Below are 19373 nucleotides of genomic sequence, written 5' to 3' on the forward strand. Positions count from 1 at the left end.
GGCCTTCTAAGAGGAAGAAAAATGTTTAATCAAGTCTTTGGAAAATGTGTTCGTTTCCAACTTCCTACAGTGAAAATGCATTACTGCTAATTACAGCATACTCCAGAAATACAATACTTCATGTTTTCTCCGCAAGACATTTCCGTGGCATGGATTATATTAAACCAGAACATGTTTTGATCCTCAGCAACTTTAACTTCTAACTTGACTGGGAAACTGGTACAGGGAGAGGACTGGGTGGGCCAAGACCAGCGCCGTCGCCTCCAGCAGGGAATGGGAAGAGGGTGGACCGGAAGCCAGGCAGAACTGGGTTCCAGTCCCAGCACCGCCCCTTCCTAGCTGGGTGGCACTGGGTGCCTCTCGGAACCTCTGTTTCCCCATCTATGGCATGGGGGTGTTACTCTTTAGGGTGCCATAAAGATCTGGGGTGGTTGTGAAGCACCTGGCACATTGTAGGCACTCGGTACGCAGGAGGCAGTCATGTCTGTGTTGCTTTTCAAAGCTCAAATGTCACTTCTCCACGATGCAGCCCTGACTTCACTGGACCAACGCAGTCTGTCCTTCCTTTCCGCTTCAGCAGCACTCTGTTCTGCCCCTTTATTATGTCCAGTGCTGCTCTGTGCTGTAATTAATTGAATACGTATGTCTCTGGGCTCCCCTGCTTGATCCCAGAACTTGTGCCCATTTACCTTTGACACCCCGATGCCTAGCACAGGAATATGCCTTGAGCATCGAACTGAGGAGGACTCTAGCGTGCTCTGGCCTCAGTGTGGGCTTGGGGATAGCAGGGCAAGCAAGGGGAGGGGGGAGGTAGTACATGACCCACTTTTGCCATCTCTAGTGCAGCACCTAGTAGATGCTCAGTAAATATGTCCAAGGATTTAGTGCCCGTCACTAAGTAGTAGCTTGTAGTAACATATAGTGTACATATGTCTACTTTCAAAGCATTCTAACTTTGATTGCGTCACAGTGTTCTTCTAATAACCCTGCACTTCAGCCTGTGGGTGTTACCATTGTTTCCCAGCTGGGATACTATGGCATCGTGGGGCAGCAAAGTGACTTTCCTGCCTCTCACGGTAAAGCAGTGGTGGAACTAAGACGGACATGCCAACCTCAAGTTTCCCTTAAGTGTCACATTGCAATTCCCCCGGAGGCCAGCACTGCTTTTTCCGGAACCAGGGCCAACTGCCCTTTTCTCATATTTGCTCACTCTTCCCCCTCTGTTTGCTGTCCGTGAGTTGCCCATCCCCTCACGCTTCTGTCCAGTCTCATTTCTCAGTGGAAAACACTGCATGGCCATCTTAGAAACGGCAGACAACTCCGAGTCCACAGGAGCACCGTGGCTCGGGGCACAGCGACCAGACTGCCGTAGCCAGGCGCCTTCCCTTGTGGAACTTCCCACAAGAACCTTGACTCTTTTGATTCCACCCAGACTGGAGGTGCCATCCTTCCGCTGCAGGAAGTAGAAACAGAAGCAAAAACACCCACCCGCTGGTTCAGTTGGGTCTGGTGTGGTTTGGGCCGGGCTGGGTGGGTGTGGCTTCCTCCCCCTTGTGGCTAATCTCTCCCCGCCACCCTCCTGCTTTAATCAGGTGTGGGCAACAGGCCTCGACCTGGCGTACAGCGACCAGCTGGCCCTGACTCAGCTCGCCTTGTACCTGACCGACGGCCACCTGGACTGCAGTATCAGCACCCTGACAGTGCCCCCGCGCTTCCCCAAGGAAGAGAAGAAGAAGAGCCCCCTGACTGCCCTGTCCGTGCCGGTAAGCAACAGCAGCTGCCGGTGCTCCCGTGTTCGGCAGCACTGGGCCTCCGCTTCCTGAGCTCTCGCGATGTGCCAGGCCCTTCGGTTTAGAGCAGTGGTTCTCAGCCTTGGCCGCACATTAGAGTCACCTGGGAATCTTTTTAAAATCCTGATTTCTGGGCCTCATCCTCCGGAAATTCTGTGTCTTTGTTATGGGGTGGGGCCACCACCTTAGTAGCAAAGAAACAGAATTTCCGGAGGGTGAGGCCCAGAAATCAGGATTTTTAAAAGATTCCCAGGTGAGTCTAATGTGCAGCCAAGGTTGAGAACCACTGGTTTAGAGAGAGGAAAGAACCTCAGGCAAGTCACTTCACCTCTTCAAAATGTGTGTCTGGACCATAAATGCACAGGAGAGGGGAGAGGGCATTCCAGGAGGAGGAGGGTCTGGGTGGGAGGGGGAGAGCGCGGGGTGTTCCAGGCTTACATCTGTGTGGTGTTTCCCTCGGTTCTCTCCTCAGCTCGCTTCCCTGGGCAAGTACAGCTGCTTCCATTACCAGCAACTTCTGACAAAACCCAGATTTTTCTAACCGCATGTTTTTTTAGCTTCAGATTCCTAAACCCAATATAGTCTCCAGAACTTCCCTATAAAGTCCTCATGGTCACACTGTCCAAAACCGCATTTGTCATCTCCCTTCCCTATACTTCCCCTTGGTGGGTCAGGCCAGAGGCCTATCGGACACACGTGTCCGCCTGTCAGCCAGCAGTCCTGGGGCTGGCGGAGGTCTGCCAGCCTCAGATCCCTGGGTCACAGAGGGTACATCTCCATGGGGACGGTGGGCTAGGTCAGTCATGGAGAAGGAGAACAACAGTCAAGAGACCAGATGGGCCTTAGTGTGTTGGGATATGAGAGGGGATGGGGCTCGGCCACAGCTGCTCTGACAGCTGCCAGAGGTTTCTTCTGCCTCGCAACAGTGGGCTTCATACCCTTTTTGCAAAGGGAGCTTGACTTGAGGTCCAAATATACCAAACAGATGAAAGAGGAATGCCAGCGGCTAATAGGACCCCACACTGGTGCCCTAGGTACCTTTTCAGAGCAGTATCTCCCACCTCTGCTGAGCCTCTCTGGGTCCCGGAGATGCCTCTGGACTTAAATAGCCCTTGTTTGACAGTCCCCCAGGGTCCCCAGTGTCACCCTCCTTGACAGGAACGCAGTGTACATTTGGAAGGGTAGCCTGGAGAGGGTGCCAGATGTCCTGGGGGACTTAGGTAGCAGCCTTTTTCTCCTCCTCAACCCACCTGTCGTGTGGGGTACCCTTGCTCGCAGGAGCCCCCCTGATCTTTCTGCTCATTAAGAAGAGAAGTAGAGCTGGACTCGGGAGGAGAAACAGACCCGCTTTCATCAGGCCCCAGGACCTGCTGAGAAGCTCTGAGGTCCAACACCACCTATAGCCTTCATCCAACCAAAGGGACCTCCAGGATCGATCCCAAATTCAATGCTAGAGGGAAGGACAGCCGTAAAACTGGAGTCCTTCTGGCTTAGCGAACCCAACTCCGTGACGTTTCTAAAAGGAAGCTGGAAGCTGTGTTAGTGTTCAACAGGAGACTTGCCACGACAATTCGCTCCGTTTAAGTATGTTGCTTCGGAAGGCCGTAAGCAGAAGTTGTGCTTAGAATGAGAAGCGCTCTTTTATTGTCCCCATCTTGCCTGCAGGTTTCAGTCCCAGCTACAGGCAGCATATGGGAATTCTCCTGTGATCAAGAGTCTTAAACACTTTTAGGAATTGCCTGCACTCAAGAGGGAAGCATTATGATCTTCAATAATTCAAATGTCTCTGCAATCACTGAAGAAAGCTAGGCAGGTTTTCTGACGTGGGGTAAATTGAAAGTGCTTTTGGTTTTAGGAAGATAAATAAATGTTCTCACCCTAGTGCCACTGTGCATGTGTGTTCGCACACATGCTCCCATGCACGTGTACATACATGATAGGCGATTATCTTTTTAAATTGATTTTAGAGAGAGAGCAAAGGGGAGAGAGGGGGAGAGAAACATTGATTTGTTGTTCCACTTATTTGCGCATTCATTGGTTGGTTCTTCCATGTGCCCTGACTGGGGATCAAACCCACAACCTCGGCATATCCAGACAACACTCTAACCACCTGAGCTACCGGGCCAGAGCCGTGATAGGTGATTTTTAAAAAGTCAAGAGACCCGATGGGCCTTAGTGTACACACAGTGCAATTGACCATCAAACTGAAGCTTCCTGAACATGTGTGAACAGGCTGTGATGCTGTCAGGTTTATGATCAGTCCGTTGACAGCTCCCTTTGAAGACGGAAGAGAAAGGAACCACACAGATGAAACCATAATGAGGGCCCATCCAGAATTAACGCCTGGAAAATGCTTCCTTTGGGCCGGTCCCTTTAAGTAACATGCTATGCATGGGGGAAGCAAAAACTTCTCCGGACTTGAAGAAGAGCTGTCGTCCCATGTCTGAAGCAGGTGGCAAAGAACTGTCATTGAGACCCATTTAGGCCAGGTGCATGGGTTTCTGACCCAGGGCCCTCCACAGATGACCCATTGAATTCAGAAACAAGACGTGATGAGTCCCAGAGGTGCATGTGTTAGAAATGAAAAGAAGTCACCTAACAACTTTTACTGTAACGTTCTGTCAGGATAGGCATAAGGGGTTACCCTTTCCGACCTGTTTTTACGCCTCCTCTCTCTCTGTGGGCCCCTCCGCACCGCAGTTGGTGAGTGGCCAAAAGAGACCATCTTTGCAAACATCTTCAAACAACCCAAGTCATTTATAAGCATTTTTAACAGCACACGATCTGTAATGAATGATTAAGTAAAACCTTTTGTGTTAAATTATGATGTTAATAATGATTCTGTCCCCTGTAATTTATTATGAATTCTCCGATGCTTCGGGTTTGATTTTGATAGAATGCAGCAACCACCAAGTTTATGTGATGACTTTATTTTTAGAATTCCTCCTTTGAAGGCACACATTTCCCCCACTACTGCTGCTACTGTAATTATATACAAAACCAATCACTCATTAGAGTTAGGATACATTATCTTCCAGACAGATGAGGCTAAATAAGCAGCACATTAATAATTCAGAGAGCAGTTCATTATGCATGTGGATGCCTGCTTCGTAACTGAAATAAGAACCCCATCAGCCTCTGCCAACCCTTAAACAATAGTTCTGTGTTATTGCAGCCGCATTCAAGTTTACGCTTGTTAAACTGCTACTTGGATTATTTTATCAAACATTCATTTGTTTGTGGTCCCTTACTGCCGAGAACAGATTTTGGAAGCTCCTTTTTTAAGTTAATGATTTGAGCAATGGGTGTTATTAATTCTCAGAATATTATAAACATGATTAATTTTCAGGCAGAGATTTATTACATAAGGATTTCAACTATGTCAACTGAAATGCATCACTGTCAAAACAAGTATCATGGCAAAAATAGAATATGCTCCACACTTCCAGTGCCGGTGCTCAGAACGAAATCGATTTAAATTGTGGCGGAAGCAAAATTATATTCTCCAGTGAAAAGGAGTATTTCCAGCTTCCTTTATTTGGCTGGAAGCGTTCTTGTTAGATTGTGATTTAGAAAGGTAGTTTCATAAAACTAGACTTCTGCCGATAATGTGTTGTCTTCTATTTTCTCCCCCTTGTTTTACTAGAAAGGGCTAACCCTGGGATTCCCACGCATTCCCAATGTGGCCGGTGGGAATTTGGTGTGAGGAGCACTGGTCAGAAGTCAGGGGTCATGAATTCTGATCCTCTGTCTGCCTCAGTTTCCTCGTTTGTAAAAGAAGGGGGGCTAAATGACCCTCAAGTTCTCTTGAGGGATTTGATTTTATGGGGTCTGGAAAGTGGGGCTCTCTGCCAAGCCTGGCCCAGGCAGCCTCGTGCATAGCGGGGAGGAGACAGGTCCTGTAAGGGGACATAGGAAGGGCCCATCCCTCCACACCCCAGCCTTCCATTAAAAGGTCTTGTTCTTGCAGAATCTTTTAGGAAGGAGTAATAATGTGACAGGTCACATCCTAAGTCCTCATCAGCCATTACCTTAGCTATCAGTTATACTTTCAGCAAAAATCAACTAGAAGTAAATTCAGCAAGTATTTAGTCAGTAACTGCTTTGTGCCAGACACTAAGCCCAGAGGTGATAGGATGAGTAGCAAAGAGCTCCAACTTTATTAGGGAACACAGGTGGGTCAGCAGGTAACTATAGTGCATATAACAATACGATCAGAACGTCCAGAATGTATCAAGCCTGACCCCATGTGCTTTACACGAACCCTTATACAACCCACATATTAGGCGGGTGCTATTATTATGCTTGTTTTTAGATCAGAAGACCAAGGTTAAGAGATGCTAAGCAAGTGTGGAAGCCAAGGTGTAAGCCCAGGCCTGTCAGACGTTAGGGCCTGTGTGTCTGACCATTGTGCTATCCACCCTGCCTTGCAGTGGCTGAGCATCAGTGACTCCGCCCCAGAGTAGAGCTTACGCTCATCCCTGAAGAAGTCTCTGGCCACAGAGAAAGCTCATCTTCCAAAAGAGGCTTCATCTACCTGTGTGATGAGGTTGTTGCCATTACCCACTGGACTCTAATCTGCTCTGAGCCTGGCCGAGACTCAGTGAGCACTGAATGGACCGGTGGTTGTGGAGGAGGCTTCTGATACTATAAAACCCATCTAGGTCGTGATGTCCTTGGCGAACTTTACAGCATCCGAAGAGAGTAGATTATACAAGTTACCCTCTTACAAATGATGTTTTATCTTTGTATAATGTTTTACACTTAAAATAGAAATGAGCATATTTGAACCCCTGATAATCTTGAGAAATAAAGAAGACAGGGGTTATCATATCCATTTTACAGATTAGGAAACTGAGGCTGTGTAAAGTTAAGTGAGCTGCCCAAAGTCATAGAGTTAAGTAAGTGGCAAAGCCCAGGTCTTCTGAGTCAAGTCCCTTTCTAAAGAAAAGGTTGATTGGTCAGTTGGTCAGTTTTTATTTTAAACTAGAAGCCCGGTGCACGAACAGTGTGGCCCCTTGGCCTGGCCTGCGGCATTAGGCTGAAACTGGCTCTCCAACATCCCCCCGAGAGGGCCCCGAGGGGATTGCGAGAGGGTGCAGGCCAGACCAAAGGACCCCACCGGTGCACAATTGGACCAGGGAGAGATGTGGGAGGGCTCCAGGGCATGTCCAGCCCATCTTGCTCAGTCCCGACCAGCCGGACCTCAACAGCAAGCTAACCTACCAGCCAGAGCATCTGCCCCCTGGTGGTCAGTGCATGTCATAGCAACTGGTCAACCAGTCGACTGTCTCTGCCCCCTGGTGGTCAGTGCATGTCATAGCAAGTGGTTGAGCGGCCTTAGCATATCATTAGCATATTAACGCTTTGATTGGTTGAATGGCCAACCAGATACTTAGCATATTAGGCTTTTATTATATAGGATAATTTCCCTTATTTGTGAAATTATTTTAATTAACAAATAATAATGAGCTAACATTTTTATAAGCATATTATTTTATTAAAATATTTTTATTGATTTTTTTAGAGAGAGCAGGGGAGAGGGAAAGAGAAAAACATTGATATGAGAGAGAAACATTGATCAGCTGCCTCCTCTATGTGCCCCTAGAGATCAAACCTACAACCTGGGTATGTGCCCTGACCGGGAATCAAACTGGTGACCTTTTGCTACAGGGGATGATACTTAACCAACTGAGCCACACCGGCCACAGCAATGAGCTACCATTTTTTGAGTGCTTACTCTGTGCCAGACACTGTTCCACGGTCCTTACGTACTCATCCAAACCTCAGGACAACACTGTGCCCTGTGCTATCAAGCTGGATAAAAGACAGCCCCAGATCACTGACGCCTTTTTCCTATAGAAACCACAGAGCTGGTTAAGTCTTAAAAAATATAGGAGTATCATGTATGTTCATCTTTGTTAGCATGATAATTACACAATTATTAGGCACTTAATATACGCCAGGAATTTCACTGAGCATTAGGGATGCAAAAACATTTTTACAAACTCTTGTCCTTGAGGAGTTGGAAAGAAATACAAAATAGCACCTACACAAGGAGAAACCTACGCCCTCATTTAAGTGCCATTTGAGCAACAGCCCCACAACCTGCTGCTAAAGTTCTTGGGATCAACTGTGGACTGGGGGGGGGGGGTGAGGGAGTGGGCAGGGAACGCCTTATTAACAACATAGAACTCAGTCCATCCCTAAAAACTAAGACAGCCACTAAGTGGTGAGGAGAGGGGGACACCTCCCCCAGAAGAAAGAACAGAAGCAAAGAGAGCCCCTGGTCTGTTAGGAGATGGCAATGGCCCTGCTGGGCTGAGGCAGAGAATCTGGGGGTGGGGAGTGAGAGAAGTGGTGGGAGCGGTCCACTGAGCACGTTTGGGAGAGTCTGCCCACCCAGCCAGGTATGTGGACCGCATCTTAAGGCGAGGAGGGGACACTGGAGAGTTCCGAGCATCGACCATCCTGGGTTCAGGAGACAACCAGTCCGGTGGTCGTGCTCAGAACCCCAGGGACCAGCAGGGAAAGGACCCGCCTGGGGAATAACGTTCAGTGTAGGTTCAACATGCTCCAGGCCCAGTAGATGCTTTCAAAGAAACAGCAACACAAATAATAGCTGCCATTTATCAGGTGTCAGGAGCTGTGCTAGGTGCTTATCTAATCATCCAAGTTCAAGATCACACGTATAGCAAGTGGCCTAGTCCGGTTGCGGACCTCAGTCAGTCTGACTCCATGTAACATTGCACTACAGACTTCTGCTGGCATCCCCCCTCCCACGGAGGACGGAGAGCAGCTCGCCAGCCAGCAAAGTCTGGACGAGGATGGTGATGGTGATGGAAAAGAGGAGGCAGCTTGGAGACATACACCCAATATCCTGGCTTTGCTTTCAGATTCTTTATGACTCACAGCCAAGGTCTAGCAGGAGGGGGAATTGCAGTCTGTGTCTGCAGAGAGGAAGAAACCTCGGGCCAGCCTGTCCTCACTTGCTGTCCAGAAACACACACTGGACCCTGAGCTCTTCTGCATGGTTTAGAGCCAAGACAAACAGCACTGTGCTGGATCCTGCTACCAGACGCCTGCCTACCTCTCTCCCTCGCTGACTGGGGCCTGATCTCGTATTTGCTGGTTTATATACTATGGCAGCATAAGACAAGTTTAGAAGACAAAAATAACCTTGGAATTATCTTGTGAATTCATGGTAATTACCATGCAATTACATGCTCAGTAACCACAATGGAATTCCAGAGTATTTACAGTTCACTTCCATGTACAAACGCTCAGGCTTCTGGGCCTTCGTGGTGCGGGCAGGAGCATGGCACGGCGGGGCATGGCAGGGCCAGCGGGCCTGGGGACCATGCTCTTCCCCCTTGACCCAGCAGCCAAGCCAGAACTTCTCGTAGCTGGAGAGCCCACCAATAATTCCTGACAAGTCTACCAGAAACACACCCTCTTCCAGAAGATGTCCTCTGAGGCCAAGGACTAGAGTGGCTGCCCTGAGAGGCCAAGGACTAGAGTGGCTGCCCTGAGCTGTCACTCTCTAGGGATGGTGTGACTAACCTCTGCTCTTTCTGAATCACCGGCTTCTGCCACAAAGCACTCATTAACCGCAAGTCAGAGGGAAGTGCTATCCAGTTATTGCATTTTGTTTATCTATTCTTTCATTCAGAAAACATGGATTGCCTGTTTTGTGCTCACAACTTGCCCAGCCTTGGGATTCAGAAACCAAACAGTGCCTGCCCTCAGGAAGCCTCTGGCCATGAAAGGGGGTCAACCAGGGGAACAACTCCTGACAGGCCAGGTGACGGCAAGTGTGAGACAAATGAGGCTCAAAGAGGCTTTCTCTTGTAAAAAGGAAATTCCCAACGGCTACACATGGGACAAGACTAACGAAGGCACACAAACCAAGACGCGTGATGAGCCTGGGAGCCTAACGTTTTTATAGATGTGGACTCAGCTTACATGTGGGAAGAGCAGGCTTCATTAATAGTCCTGACGACGGGACCATCAGATAGAATACTTTCTGTCAATGTTGAAGGGACATAATATGTGGGGGAAATATGTCTCAAAAGGTGACCATGAAATCGTGTGTGTGTGTGTGTGTGTGTGTGTGTGTGTGTGTGTGATGTTCAGTCTCTGCTGGGCACTCAGTCAGCCTCAGTTCCCCGTGTGATCCCCGAGACACACACACAGAGAGAGTGAAGCATCACCACAGATAGTATCAGGTCTCATGAACCTTGAAGTCCGCTGGGGATCAACAGCATCTTTGTCCTTCTATTCCAAGTACTGCACTGGGGCAGGCACCTGGTTGCCCAGCACTTGAAGGACCCCAAAGTTCAAAATCTGGGCCAGGAGCCTTCATTTTCTATGCCCAAAGGTTGGCCGTGGCCCTATTTGCCATTCTCCAAGTTTCCAGTTATCCAAGGACAAATATAATTGATTGTCAAAGGCAAATATCACATGTCACAAAGGACATGCTACAGAACTGCCAGGTTCCAATACTTTCTTTTGTACATATTAAATTTTAAATATTTTTTTAGGAAATATTACAACTGAAATACTTTAGGCCTACTGGAGCCAGCCTCTTCGGGGTAGCTCCCACTGATAGGCAGGCAAAATAAAGAATGTCAGTTTCCCAAAGAAAGCAGTTGAAATAACAATTGTAACATTGGTGCTGCCAAGGAGCGGACTGTGCTGAGTGACTTGCTTCCGAAGAGTACAGTGTAGAAAGGGGGAAGTCTACCTACGCGAGAAACCTGGCCAACAGCACCTTCGCCAGAGATCAGGATGCTTCATCAGTACCCTTGATTGAAGGTGATGAGAAGGGCAGTTTCCCCATGTGGTCCTCCTCTCACAAACACATTACCCCATTCTAATCATGAGAAACATCAGACAAGCCCAATGTGAGGGGCATTCTATGAAACAGCTAAACAGTGCTCCTCAAAACTGTCAAGATCATCAAAAACAAGGAAAGCCTGAAAAACGGTTACAGTCCAGAAGAACTTAAGCAACATGAAAACTAAATACAATGCAGTAGCCTGGATGGGATCCTGAAACATAAAAAAAGGAGGAGGGGAGTGAGTTAGGGGAATAAAATCGAAATAAAATCGAAAATAGTATATGGACTTAAGTTAATAGTAATGTAGCAATTTGGTTTCTTAGCTATGACAAACTTACCACATCAGTGTAAGATGTTAACAAAAAGGGGCTGAATATGGGTAAGTAGGAATTCTCCGTATTATCTTCGTAACTTGTCTGTGAATCTACAACTATTCTAAGATCAAACGCTTATTTAAATATTTAGTAAGGAGTCTTACATTCAGTTGTGGTCTTTTCCAGACGAAGGCAACCCATCGCTACGCAGTGATGACCACCCAGCTGAAGCACAACAATATGTCGCTGATTTTCCACTATGTTTTTCTCCAGATGTGTAAGGCCCATGGCATCGGCTATGACATTGAGGTATGAAGGGTGACAGCTGGCCAAGGCTAGACCAAATAAATACAGGCCTGTAGACGATCCAGGCAGCTAATAATCTGGGGCCCCTTCAAACAGATCTTCTGTAAACACTAGTCTGACATGCATTTAGAGGAAGGCTGAGGGATGCTTAGGGGAGGGTAGAAAGGCAGCTCCACACTTGGTCCTGGGAAGTTCAGCTCTATCACCAAACTTGCACACCCACCTTGGTAAAGCAAAAGCTTTGTGGCTCACCAGACTTAGGAGGAATTTGGGGGGCCATTTCTTGATTCTGAAGCATACCCTTAAAGCTCCCTGACCCCACCCAAAGCTGTTTATCAACATCTATCCTCTGTCTTAGTCTGCTCCAGCTGGCATAACAACACCACAATAGAAATTTATTTCTCACAATTCTGGAGGCAGGGAAGCCCAAGGAAAAGATGCCTGATGCTGTTCCTAGTGAGGGCTCTCTTCCTGGCTTGCAGATGGCCACCTTCTGTGTCCTAATGTGGCACAGAGAGAGAGCTCTGGTGTCTCTGTAACCTCTTTTATAAGTATACCAGTTCTATCGGGACAGGGCTCCACCTTACAACTTTATTTAACTTTAATCACCTTCTTAAAGGCCCCATTTCCAATACAGTCACATAGGGGTTAGGGCTTCAACACATGAATTGGGGGAAGGGGAATATGCAGTTCAGTTCATATCATCCTTCTACCTCAAAATAGTCGGTTCTTTCTATAAGGTGTTCTCATAAAAACAATTTTCCCCAATTGGAGTCTTTTTTTCAGTGATATTGATGCCCCCTGCCCAGCTGCTTCATCCATAATGTAGATGGGTAGGGGCAAGTGAGATATAATATCTCCTACCTAAACCAGAACCTCCATTTTTGTGCCCAGAGACTCATGTTACTCTGAGAAATAGTTTCATGGTTTTGACTTTGATTCAGATTTTTAAATCTCTGCCACTGATGGCTGTTCAAGACCTAAGTGACCCATGCACTCTTACTTGTGGGAGACCCACCCCACCACCCCACATCACATCAACCTGTTAAAATCTAGTCTTCTCTCACATTAAATGTAATTTATAGATAATGACATAAGAATTGGGCAATAACCGATTAAGTGTTTTGATTTGCAGATATTCAGTTCTACACTTACTAATTTTTATTTTTCATACTTGAGAACAAATTCAAGTGTTTAGGGACCCAGTCTTTTTATAGGTCCTTGAAAAGCATATAGACCTTAGGCACAAGGCCAACAGTGAATAGAATGGCCTTACTAACACTTGGCCATCTCCACCACACTGTAGGGCACTGCCAGGGTGCATAAGGCCCTTTGATTAGATTGATTGGTGCTGTTTGCAAACATATAATGGAACTCATATTCTCTTGCAAATTACATTAAAATTGGTAAAATATAGAAAGAATGAGAAAAGCCAGATTGAACTGATTTACCTGAAATTAATTGTTACATCTGCTCAACACAATCCCTTTGGAATTAGTTTTTAGCTCCTAACTGATGAGACTGAAACACATCTATGTACCAGAAGGTGGCTAAATCTAACTCTAGCTTTATCTCAATCTATTTGATTTATTTTCTCCTAAAATATCAAACGGAGCAAGCTCTGTGGAAAGGCATATGTGGCAGAAAGTGTCCTACCTCGAAGAAAACGTACTCCCTAACTTCCTATTGCCTGAAATTATTATTAGAGATTGATTTCTTTGGCTAGAGGCTTTGTACTTGATGGAAGTTCTAGAACTCCTGGGAAAAAGTAAAGCACCCGATTTTATGTTATTTATACCTTTGTGGCTCGGAGTTGATCAGATTCATTTCTAAGAACAAATTTTAGGGCCGGAAACAGACTGCCATGGCCCAGGGGAAAGAGTGGATGATGCAGAGGGAGAAGTTCCACTAAGGGTGAGGAAATTTACAGAGAAAGGTGCAGAGAGGCAATGAAGACACAGCTCTGCCTCCAGGTCACCTGTGCTGAACAACATAAAATATGAGAGATGAAATGGGAGAGAAAGACAAATAAGATTGAGGGCAATGCAGTGATAGAACCATATGAAGATGAAAAAGATAACAGAATAAAAGAGAGGACAAAATCCAGAAGAATCCATTTTTTTAAATGAGGAGAGGATAAACAGGCAGAAAAAGAGCCAAAAATAAACAGAAGCACAACCAGAAAGAAACGGGGTGGGGAGAATAGAGTCCTAAAAATCTGAGGTGGGGAAAAAAGAGTCATGTGACTATTTGGAAATTCTTCAACAATGTCCTGCTCTAGTTTTCCTGAGATGGGTTCTCATATGTTTAGACCCATGAGTCCATCCCTGGTCAGACAGTCTGCTTTTTCTCTTAACTGCCTGTCTTCACAGGCAGGTGATGAACCAGCGTTTACAGAGCACCTACTATCCGCTGGCACTGAGCTAAGCACTAGTACTTCATTATCTCTTTAATCTTCATATCTCTTTTGTAAGAAGCTATTATTTCTACCAGATCACACTGAGGAATTTAGGTTCAAAGAGTTTAAGCGCTTTCACAAGATCACGCAGCCAATCATTCCGTAGAACTGACATTTGAATCATAATTGTCCATAGAGTCAAACACCAAGCAGTCCCCTATGTGCCTTTTCCCCCACCTAAGGACCACCTTACCAACCCACCCAAGAATTCTGGGAACCATTTCAAATTACTCCACCTAGGTACCCCTTATGTATTCCTCAGTTAAAGAAGCACAAACTTCTTCATAGCCACCGTGACTATTTCTAACTTACAAACGAATTGTTTAACAATTAACTTCTCTAACGTTGTATTGTCTCCTTGGATTACGCTGAATCTAAAAAGCTCAGTGTCACCTCTGCTACCTCTTCCCACTGGTGGTCGAATTTAATGTGGGTGCTCTTTCCAGAAAAAGAACAACATTAACAATCTATCATCGTCAATGCTACCAAAAAGAACATTCTTAAAAGTCCTTACTCTCAACATTATGGTTTTCTTCCCATTATCACAGAATTTCAAGTGACATTATATGTTTCCTCCCATTATTATCACAGAATTTCAAACGATGTTGCTTGTCCCAAATCTCAGGGAAAAACAAAAAGGGAAATGAGATCACCCTATGAGTTTATTTTTCCTTGCTGAATAGTGGAAGGAAGCATTGCTGAGTTTGTAACCAACTTGGTGGGTCTCATGCTTGGTATTTCTGCAATGCTGCAGAATACCCCCACTGATTTCCTAATGAAATGAAGTTTCAACGAAAGCCACATGGAGGAGAGCGCCATGATCACTGCCTGCGACCGCGTGGGGAGGGCTGGTCTCCCACACGCATAGGCAGTGTGCCACGGTCCTAAATAGCTCCACCACACCCAGCAGTCATTTCCCAAGGCCAGGATGCTGCCATGGTGGCAATCATTAGGACTGTTCAAAACATTCTTATTCTCCTCTTCCGGGCACACAACAGTACACTTCCTCAGCCCTCTCCCTGCAGCCAGGCATGGCGCTGGAGCTTGGGTTGGCCAGTGAAATCTGAGCAGATGTATGTCCTTTCTATGCAGAGGCCTTGAAGAGCCACTGCATGAGTTGCCATATCCTTTTCCTGCCTTAGAAATCATGGAAGTACATTGAGATGGAGCTACGTACAGCCGGGGTCCCCAAGTGTACCAACAGCTACTGGGAACCCATGCCAACCCACGTGGGAAATGGAGCATGAGCACAAACCACACTGTCATTGTTATAAACAACTAAGAATTGTTTGTGGGGTTTTCTAAATTACTGTAGCCTGACCTAACCTACCTGATTGACTCAGAAATTAGTATCAAGAAAAGGATGCTCCCCAAACAGAAAACCAATATTGTCATTTCAACATGGAATTAATATAAAAAGTAATGAGATAATTTACTCTTTTGTCCTAAGTTTTTTTAAAGCTACAGCACATCTAAGTTTCAATGACTAATATTTCAAGTTCTCAGTAGTCCCATGTGGCTAGTGGCTACCATATTGGACAGCACAGTAAAGGGTGTGAGACACCATACAAATCAATTTGTCAGTGGTTCTCAACTCTGGCTGCCCATCAGAATGATCCAAGTGATTCTGATGCCCGGGCAGATAACCAGGCAGGGCTGGGACTAGGGTGAGGCAAGTTAAGCACTTACCTGATACCTGGGTACACTGTCTTGTACCCAGGGCACAAAATTTAAAGGAACACACACACACACACACACACACACACACACACACACTCACACTTGGTAATAAAGATAAATGATATTACAATGCAATATGTTAAAAATCAAATTTAATGCCAAAAAATTTATAATGAACAAAATATAAACATTTATATAAAAACATACTGATTTTCCTTAGGCTCAGGCTCCTATGGCTCAGTGTGACACTGTACCCAGGGCCCAACTAAATCAGTATTTCCACAGATAGGGCCCAGGAACTATATTGTTTAAAGCACTCAGATGATTTTAATGTGCAGGCAGCCTTGAGAGCCATTGTTCTAGTCCAACATCTGTCCTCCTGCCCAGATTCCCTGATACAATGGGGAGTCAGTGAGCATTCATAATTCTGGAGTGTCATATCTCTTACCAAATCCCCAAAACATTGTTTTCTTTTTTGTACTTCCAGAGATCAGAAGTTCACAGCTTCATGGAGCAGCCATGACACCATTGAACAGCTCCAGTGTTAACTTTTATTAATTTGGAGAACACTGGTAAAATAATAATTTTCAAATAAAATAATGCCTCTCAGACAAATACAAAATTAAACATGAGATACAGATTTTATTTAACAGGGAAGATTTTAGGCAGATGTTGTAACCAGTACAAAAATGAATCCAAAAATAGACATCTTATAGATCAGGAATATTGAAGTGAGTGTGCAAATGGCACAAAACTGGTTTTTCCACAAGGGGAGCAAGAGAGATAGATCAATGAAATTATGGACAGAATCTGCTTGTCTCTGAATCACCTACAACCTACAGAGTTGCAAAAGATCTCCCATAGAATGAAGGACACAGGGTGTGCCACAGACAACACACAGTTTTCCATTGAAATACAAATTATTTTCCACACAACAAACTGCTTCTCTATATTTTTTTACCCATTGCTCTTAGAATAGTGGTTTCAAATGTTGACGTACGTGAGAATCATTTGGGAAGTAAGCTAACATGCAGACTTCCTCCCAAAGATCCTGAGCTTGGATGATGCCCATGAAAACGCGTTTTAACAAGCATTTGACTAGATGACTTTGATGTGAGTATTCTGAGGGTCTGCCTTCCCAAACACCTTGTCCTGGACGAGCAATAACAGTGCTGGTGGAGATGTGGAGTAAAGAGAGCCCAGTAGGAATGGAAGTTGATTCAGCCACCATAGAGGTCCCTCAAAAATTAAAAATAAAACTACCATATGACCCAGCAATTCCACTTCTGGGTATCTGCCCAAAGGAAACAAAGTCACCATCTTGAAGAGATATCTATACTTCGTGTTCATTGCAGCATTATTCAAAATAGCCAAGATATGGAAACAACCTAGGAGTCCATTGATGAATGAATAGATAAAAGAAGATATGACAAATGTGTGTGTGTGTGTGTGTGTGTGTGTGTGTGTGTGTGTGTGTGTGTATGGGATATTATTCAGCCATAGGAAGGAAGAAATTCTGCCATTTGTGACAACATGGATGGACCTTGAGCACATTATGTTAAATGAGATAAACCAGACAAAGACAAATATTGTATGATATCACTTATATGTGGGATCTAAAGCCAAAGCTATAGAAACAGAGAGTAGAATGGGGTTGCCAGGGAAAGTGAGAAGGTGAGAATTGTAGATATATTGTTAAAGGGTACAAAGAAGATGAAGTCTAATAATGCACAGCATTAGTGATTATAGTCAACAATACTGTATTATATACTTCAGAATTGCTAAAAGACTAGATCTTAAATGTTATCATTGTAAAAAAGAAATAATGTGATGTGATAAAGGTCTTAGCTAAAGCCACAGTGGTAATCATATTTCAATATATTAATATATCAAATGAACATGTTGTACACCTGAAATTTACACAATGTTATATGTAAATTATATCTCAATTGAAAAACAACAACACTGTCCTAGAATATATCTACTCCATATTCTGGAGACAGCCTTCCCCACTGTACTTTTCACAGTATTTACAGTTAGCTTTAGACTTCAATTCAAATCTGCCTTAGTGGTCATAGTACATACATTTTCTTTACTTTGTTTCAACATAACATGCTATTTCTTTCCTCCCCATTCAAATTTTATAGGACAGACAAGGAACTGTTTTCATATTATATGAACACTTGAAGAGAAACAAGTTGGGAATGTTGTGAGTATGTCTATGAGATACAATAAGCTAAGAAAATAGACTATAACAACCAACAAGTATGACACTTCTCATGCATTTTTTGAGAAATTTTTAAATTGAATTTATTGGGGTTACATTGGTTAATAAGATTATATAGGTCTAAGATGTACAATTCTATCATACATCATCTGTATATTGTATTGTGTGTTCACTACCCCAAGTCAAGTCTCCTTTCATCACCATTTATCCTCCCTTTAGCCCCCATTTTCCTCTGGTAATCACCATACTGTTATCTGTCTATGAGGTTCTTTTTTAAATCAGCATGCTGATTTATTGGAAGTCTAACTTATTTTATTTAGATCTTCAAGTGTTTCACACAATGACTTTAGATGTGTCAGTGGGAGTTCATGAATATAATTGATTAATTATTCAGATTGATGAGTAAGAGGCTAGTTTTCAACCAACATATTACACACACACACACACACACACACACACAATCATACTCATGATGAACAAGCTCAGATGTTGTAGTTGTGGAAGGGCTTACTGGCATACTTAGAAAAGTGTTCTGGTGCCTTTGGCAAGATGCCCCCCAAAAAGCAGGGTCTGTGACCCCTCCTCATACCCAGTTTTGGCCACGGTCCAGTCTTCTCAAGATGCATGTGTGCTGAGAAGAGCCCTGCTGGGTGCTCAGGAGGCTTCTCTATGCTTCCCTGTTTCCTACGAATTTCTCTCCAGGGAATATTGGAGAGCAAGCAAAGTTGTCTCCTCATCTAGGACTCAGAACTTTAGAACCACCATCTTGAATTGTGTCTTATTTCATATCTTGGAATATGGTTAGTGGGTCCTTTAAAGTCATCCTAATTTATTGGGAAACCGTTTCTGCCCTATATGTCTCTCCTTGTAACATCTAGAGCAGTGTGACCTCACATTGAAACACACAAGCTAAGATCTGTTCTTATAAAAACTGACCAAGCAAGAGCCAATTCTTCTGTTAAGTATCAATGTTCCTGAACAGCCTCAGTTTCTCCCCAGATGTTCAGTCTCCTAGACACTGGTCCCACATGAAAACAGGCAGAGATGCGTACAGGACAGGTCTCTACTCCCTATCCAAAGTACAGTCCTTTGTTTTACCAAACTATTATCAGTTGTAACAGGCATTATAAATGGTTTAGCATGTCGACTCCCAATAAGTCAGGAAAGGGCACCAGTAGCCAGAACACCAGAGATGAAATACTTCCTGTTCCACTCCCTCCAAACTTGTCATTGATGCCAGGGCTGTGGCAGGACATAGGCCACCAGGCAGTTACTGGGACTGGGAGAACCAAGCATTCAACTGGATTTGAAGTTGGCAAGCTGGGGAATATGAAATGTGTATAGTTATGATTCTGACTGAGCCGGTAAGGTTCAAGGTCCAAGTATATTTCTAAGCTCAGGAATTCAGACAATGGATTAGTTAAGTACAAGAACTAGAAGTCAGAACGCAGAGACATGAACTCCACCTCAATGGGCACTGGCTGGCACGAAAGGTCGACTGAAAAGGACAAGCAGGGCTGGGAGTGGAACTAGGCAAACCCCATGCATGGGGGACAAGGCTGGGAGGGGTGACTGCCCTTCAGAAAAGAACAGCCTGGCAAGCAAAATATAAACAGGGTTCAGGAACCTGGAGGTCATCCCAACAAGCAGCACCAGCCAGGAATGTTCCAACTACAAAGAGTAAATGGACAACCTGAGGTCTGGGTGGAAGGAGCAAGACCGTAGGAGCTCAGAGAGGAGGCTGCTTTTAGAGACC

The 19373-nt window shown here is 44.9% G+C and overlaps 1 protein-coding gene across 1 annotated transcript in view; it reads left to right on the forward strand.

The window, feature by feature from the left end:
* LOC102428524 (IQ domain-containing protein H) overlaps positions 1-19373 on the forward strand; it is a 124595-nt gene that overhangs the window by 102520 nt on the left and 2702 nt on the right. Inside the window, exon 12 of the mRNA XM_023764583.1 lies at positions 1593-1763. Within this exon, the coding sequence (XP_023620351.1) occupies positions 1593-1763 (171 nt within the window). The remainder of the gene's footprint in view (positions 1-1592; positions 1764-19373) is intronic.

This window comes from Myotis lucifugus, unplaced genomic scaffold (assembly GCF_000147115.1).
Source record: "Myotis lucifugus unplaced genomic scaffold, Myoluc2.0 scaffold_338, whole genome shotgun sequence".
Lineage (NCBI taxonomy): Eukaryota > Metazoa > Chordata > Mammalia > Chiroptera > Vespertilionidae > Myotis > Myotis lucifugus.